General features: G+C 28.4%; 1 protein-coding gene across 1 annotated transcript; it reads left to right on the top strand.

Annotated features, from left to right (window-relative positions):
- The first annotated feature begins 2054 nt into the window (after positions 1-2054).
- On the top strand, positions 2055-4747 carry LOC122497650 (trypsin-1-like). The gene is made up of 6 exons (XM_043604895.1): positions 2055-2209; positions 2510-2586; positions 2752-2855; positions 3236-3512; positions 3803-3961; positions 4264-4747. Exons 1-6 carry the CDS (start codon positions 2158-2160, stop codon positions 4411-4413), a joined length of 819 nt encoding a protein of 272 aa, XP_043460830.1. The 5' UTR covers positions 2055-2157; the 3' UTR covers positions 4414-4747.
- Positions 4748-5573: the final 826 nt, after the last annotated feature.

Raw genomic sequence — 5573 nt, 5'->3', positions numbered from 1 at the left:
GACGAACGACTCCTTAAAACGGTTAGAAAAAATATTTAATATTGTTATTCCTCAAAGCGAGCCATTTTTTTCTCAACGGTTTTTACTCAAAAATGTGTGAAGAATACGATAGTACATTTTAATTTTTTACAGAACGTGAAGAAAAGTGTGATCCGTTTGTCAGTCTGACTCAATTATTACACAAAAGTGACAGAAATTTCTTAACAGTTTCAGTCATCAATAATTTCTATCATCACTGTAAAATTTATATTTCTCAGATTAAAAAAAGAAATGTTGTCAAATAATAAATGACTATCAAATTAATTCAATAAACTGATTAAAGTATTCCATTTTCAAATTAAAATTAAAATCTTGCAAAGAGAAATCATTTTTGTGAATGTATAAAATTAAAATTGTTTAGTACTGCCAATCTAAAATAAAAAAATCGAAAGTCAGTTCTGAAATGGCAAATAAAATTGCACTGAGAGACATTGATGGTAAGATTTTTACGTTAAAAAGTAGATGTTACCCGGTACCATCATTATGTTACTGAGTACCATCAAAGATGTGATAAAATATGGTTATGTTACCCACTGCAATCAAAAATGTTACTCCGTACAATCTGATTGTACCTGATATAATCTAGATAGCTCTCCGCATTTGTAACATCAAGGATGATACCCCGCACCATCATTATGTTACCCAGTAACATATCTTTCTCTCAGTGTGGGAGAATCTCTACCCAGCCAAATGCTTTTTTGAAACGGCACGATTTTTACGAATAGTCTGAATTGGCACGATCTGTGAAAAATTCGCTAAGTTATAGAGAGCAGAATTGAATATGAATAATTCATAAACTTTTTGTTTTATTTCTTTCATAAGGGTGATTAAGGTGGTTTTATATCATCAAGAGCGTTTTATATCATCGAGATTGGATCAAAATGAAAACAGGAATTTAACAAAGAAAAATTTCTATTATTATCCGAATTTCGCCCTAATTAACTTTGGCCCATAAATTAATACACAGTGCCACACTATTCAAAATTTACAAAATAAAAAAAAAATGAAATAAATAAACAAAATAAAATATATAAAATAAAAGAAAATTATTACGAAAAGTGCTTTATTTACATTGAGGTCTACGTCGTCGGACTTGGTGTATGGCGGTGAATTTCCCTTATAAATTTTGGAAAGAAAATGAGAAAGAAAATTAGTGGGACTATCATTTAATACCGTGCCAAGATTTCTCTCAACTCGACCGATTCTCCGAATCAATCACGTATTTCCCCGACATATGTAATTGTTCGCCGAAGTTTGTAAATTATCATGCAACCAACAGGTTGCCTAAATACAGGCGCACCGATATTCGTAAGCCCCGCAACATTATTAAAGAATTTTCTTTCAATTATTTTAGTTAATAGTATACAAACATTTTTGACTAAATAAAATTTCTGAAAAATACTTTTTTTAAACAGAAAAGTGGTTCGCTCTATCTTTAGTATTGTCAGTTGCGGTCATAACTCATAAAATCTAAGATAATTTACGTAGATCCGGCAAGGGTTGAGGTGACATGTGAACTAACTATAAAATACCATTAGGTAGTTAGAAAGAAACGCAGATATTTATATCCATTTCTTAATAATGAACTTTTTAAGTTAGTCCCCATGTCACCATGACCCTTGCTGAATTTAAGTAAATTATTATCTATGATAATATTTTATAGTCTCTCAACCTGCGTACCCATGAAATATCCATTTTTATCCATTGTAAACCTTTCTTTCAAGTGCCAATACATTTTTATTTAAACTAACTTCTTGCTCACCGTGAATTAACATTTTATTGAAGAAAAAAAAGTGGATTTGATACATTTTTCGAAAAACAAAGAAGAGGAAAACTATTTCCTAATATCTATTGTTCTTTTATAGTTCTTATCTACTCTTGTTTCTTCTTATACACAGATTGTGTTTATTTTATTAATATAAAAGGAAAGATAAGACTTCTAAAAGAGAGACACTTGATTAAACAAAAGCACAAATTATTTAAACATTGCGTGTATGTGAACATAAAGAGAATTGCTTTCAATCGTTTGTTATAAAAACAGTATTTCCCACTGATTTTCTTTATCAATTTCTTGTTAACAATCTATTCAATCAGCACAATAATAGTGCATCTCTTACAATGAACATCGTTTATCGCAAAACTTGTATTTTGATAAATTTTCTATTGACATGTGAGTTAATGAAAAAAAAATTTTTTTCTTAAATTATTTTTGATACCAAAGAATATTTATCATGTAAATAAATAAATATTAATTGTATTACAAATTTTTTTTCATTTATACTTTTTTTAAAAATATATCTTTCCTTAAAAGTTTATTAAATGTAAATATATTGACCAAAAAATAAATTATATAACTGAAACAAATTTTTCTAATTGGAAAATGGAAATACTTTTAAATTGAACATTTAAGAAAATTAATTTTATTAAAAAATATGTTTATTGTGTTTTTTAATTGATAATAAATTACCAGTGAATTGTCAAATAATATTTGGCCAAAATAGAATAATTGGAGGAGATGAAACAACAATCGAAACATTTCCATATATGGTAAGATTAATATAAAAAGAATTAGAAATTTTTTGTTATTAAACTTTGTTTGGTAGACAATGTTAGATAAAAATTTTCTTTTTTAATAATAAATTAATAAGAATACTAAAATAATTAAAATTAATGGAAACATATTTTTAATTATTTAATTTAAATACATTTCAGTTACGTCTTCAAATAGGTAGAACAACTGGTCGTGTAAGAGGTGTTTGTGGTGCTGCAATTATTGGTAAAGAATGGGGAATCACAGCAGCACATTGCTTTGATAAGTGAGACTTTATGTAGAGATATTTTTTTAAACAATTTGAATTTAATATTTATTTTACAAAACAAAATTTAATTATGTAACGTGAACCGAAGAAAGGTACATAAGAAGCAAAAAATGTTAGGTTATGTTTGTAATTATTGGAGTGAAAATACACAACTCTGATGGTTACATCTTCATTACACTTAAAATAATTATTGAAAACTAATTTTAGTTTTTACAATTGAACAGAAAGTTCTAGTTAAGGTAAAAGTAACACAAATATAACCTTAAAATGATTTGCTTCTTCAGTATCCTTCTTCCGATCGCATCACATATTTATTTCAATAAATAAAATTTAAATATTCATTTTAATAAATCTTTTAATAATTTTTTTCTGTAAAGCCCAGAGACAGACTTTGATAAAATAAGAGTGATAGCTGGTACTACTGACATAAAAAATTTATCAATTACTGCAAGAGAACATAAAGTAATTGAAGTAATACGACATGAACTTTATAGTGGAGTAAACGTTGAATCGAGTATTGGAGCCGATATTGCTGTAATTAAAGTCAGTCCACCATTTATTTTTAATAATGCAATACAACCAGTCAAATTACCCGAAAGTGGACAACCTTTAAAAACCAATTTTGCCACAGTCACAGGATGGGGAAACATTGAAGTAAAAATTAAGTTTTAGTAACGTTTACTCTAATATACACCGTAGTGGGGATAACATGAGTAAGAGAAAAATTTGATTGTTTCCTTCTAACTCCCATTATCTCCACTCCAAAATTAAGAGAGAGGCGGGACATAAGCACCATAGTGAGAATAAGAGAGGAATTTCATACTTACCTTCTCACTCTCGTTATCCTCACACTGCACTTCTAACAATAAGAATTTATCGATTTTTAAACATAAATATTAAACTTAATCGACGATGTAATAACTTTCAAATTATGTAATTTAAAGCGAGGTGGACCAAGTTCGGCGATATTACGATTTGTCACATTGCCAAAGATAAATACTGAAACTTGTAGAAGAAAATATCTGGAAAGAGATATAAAATTGAAACGTGGAGAACTTTGTTATGGAGTTAATGATGGAATAAATGTTCAAGATAAGTGTCAGGTATGAAATAATGTCTAACTATTCAATCAATTAGAAATTAATCAATGTCAATATTATAATTAATTTAATGGGTGTACTTCTGAAAAGCGCATACCTCCGATTTTAACGAAAGTTGGTATATTTACGTAATTTTGTGCCCTGATTACAAAAATCATAGTGAAAATTGGCGACTAGGTCATCTTCATGGTAAAAACCATAAAAAATACCATAAAATTGTGGTTTCACCACAAATTATAATTAATATTAATAAAAATTAAATTTTTTCTATTCTGAAAGTAAAGTTAATTACATTTTCTTTTCAGGGTGATTCAGGTGGTCCATTGGTTAATTCCGACTATCAAGATATTGGAATAATTTCTTGGGGCATTGCTTGTGGAACTGTAGGGTTTCCTGGAATTTACACTGACATTCATCTTTTTCGCGACTGGATTAAAACTAAGACAAGAATATAATAAATTAATTACATATTATAATTAATTAGGAATGATGTTAAAATTTGTACTCCGAAGAGAAAAAACTTTCCTTTAAAAAACCGTCAAATAAAAAAAATCCAGTTTCATGGTGGGACAAAAATTGTAATAAAATAAAGTGACTAAGGAAAGTTAGTTATAAAAACTGGGAATTTTTTAAAAATATGGTTGATCTTATAGAATATAAAAAATAAGTGCTTTGTCAAAAGAAACTTATAAAAAAAGAAAAGAGGGATTTAGCAAATTTTCTGAAGGTATTAAATTTCGTACAGATTGTATTTATGTTTGGAATAAATATAAAATTTTAAAAAATAAATAGATTGAAGTTTCACCTCTCCACACTTCCGAAAACTTTGTTGTAAGACGGGCCAGACGGGTTTTCCCCAATTTGGCGCCGAAAAGAAAAACAAATTACGTGAATGGCAAGCGTCCCATTCAACGTAATTGTGAGCTATGATGAGTCATCACCTCACACCATAGCTCTTTCTCTCTCGCACCAACGGCGCATACCCCGGGCCCGCCGATGACAATAAGCGACCTTCGCAACTTTGCCATAAAGTAGTTGCGTCTCTCTCTCTCTCCAATGGGTTTCTCTCTCACACCAATGCGGAGGGATACAGCCCATTTTCACGGCAATAACTTTTTCCGGTTTTAAAGCAGTTTAGGAGGAATTAAAGAAAAATTATAAGAAATTCTTTTTTGAAAATCGTTTTGTTGTTCCTGCGTCGTTTAATTTTAATTTTTTTTGCAATAAATAAATTCAATAAGATCTACATTAATTAAGAAAATTAAATAAGTTAAGAATTCAAACTAAATTATACTAATTAATTAGTAATACGAAATCAAAGGAATTTATTCGATTGAAATTAGGAATAATGAGTAAAAAGAAAAATGTTGAATAAATACTAAGTACGTTTAAAATACGATATTTAAATGGGATAATATTATTCCCATTATAACTATATAATGTCTTTTAATTTTTAATTTTAATGTACACGAACGACTTCGTACACTATTTTATTGGTTTTTTTTTGCTTTGTTATCACAAATAAATTCAATTACTGCAATTTTCTTTTAGGCTATATAAAAAATTTACGAGTATCTATGTAAGAATAATGATTGTAAGAATTGTCAAAATTGTA

The sequence above is a fragment of the Leptopilina heterotoma genome, unplaced genomic scaffold (genome assembly GCF_015476425.1).
Source record: "Leptopilina heterotoma isolate Lh14 unplaced genomic scaffold, ASM1547642v1 Lhet_135, whole genome shotgun sequence".
NCBI classification, from domain to species: domain Eukaryota; kingdom Metazoa; phylum Arthropoda; class Insecta; order Hymenoptera; family Figitidae; genus Leptopilina; species Leptopilina heterotoma.
This window is presented reverse-complemented; position numbering and strand designations above follow the sequence as displayed.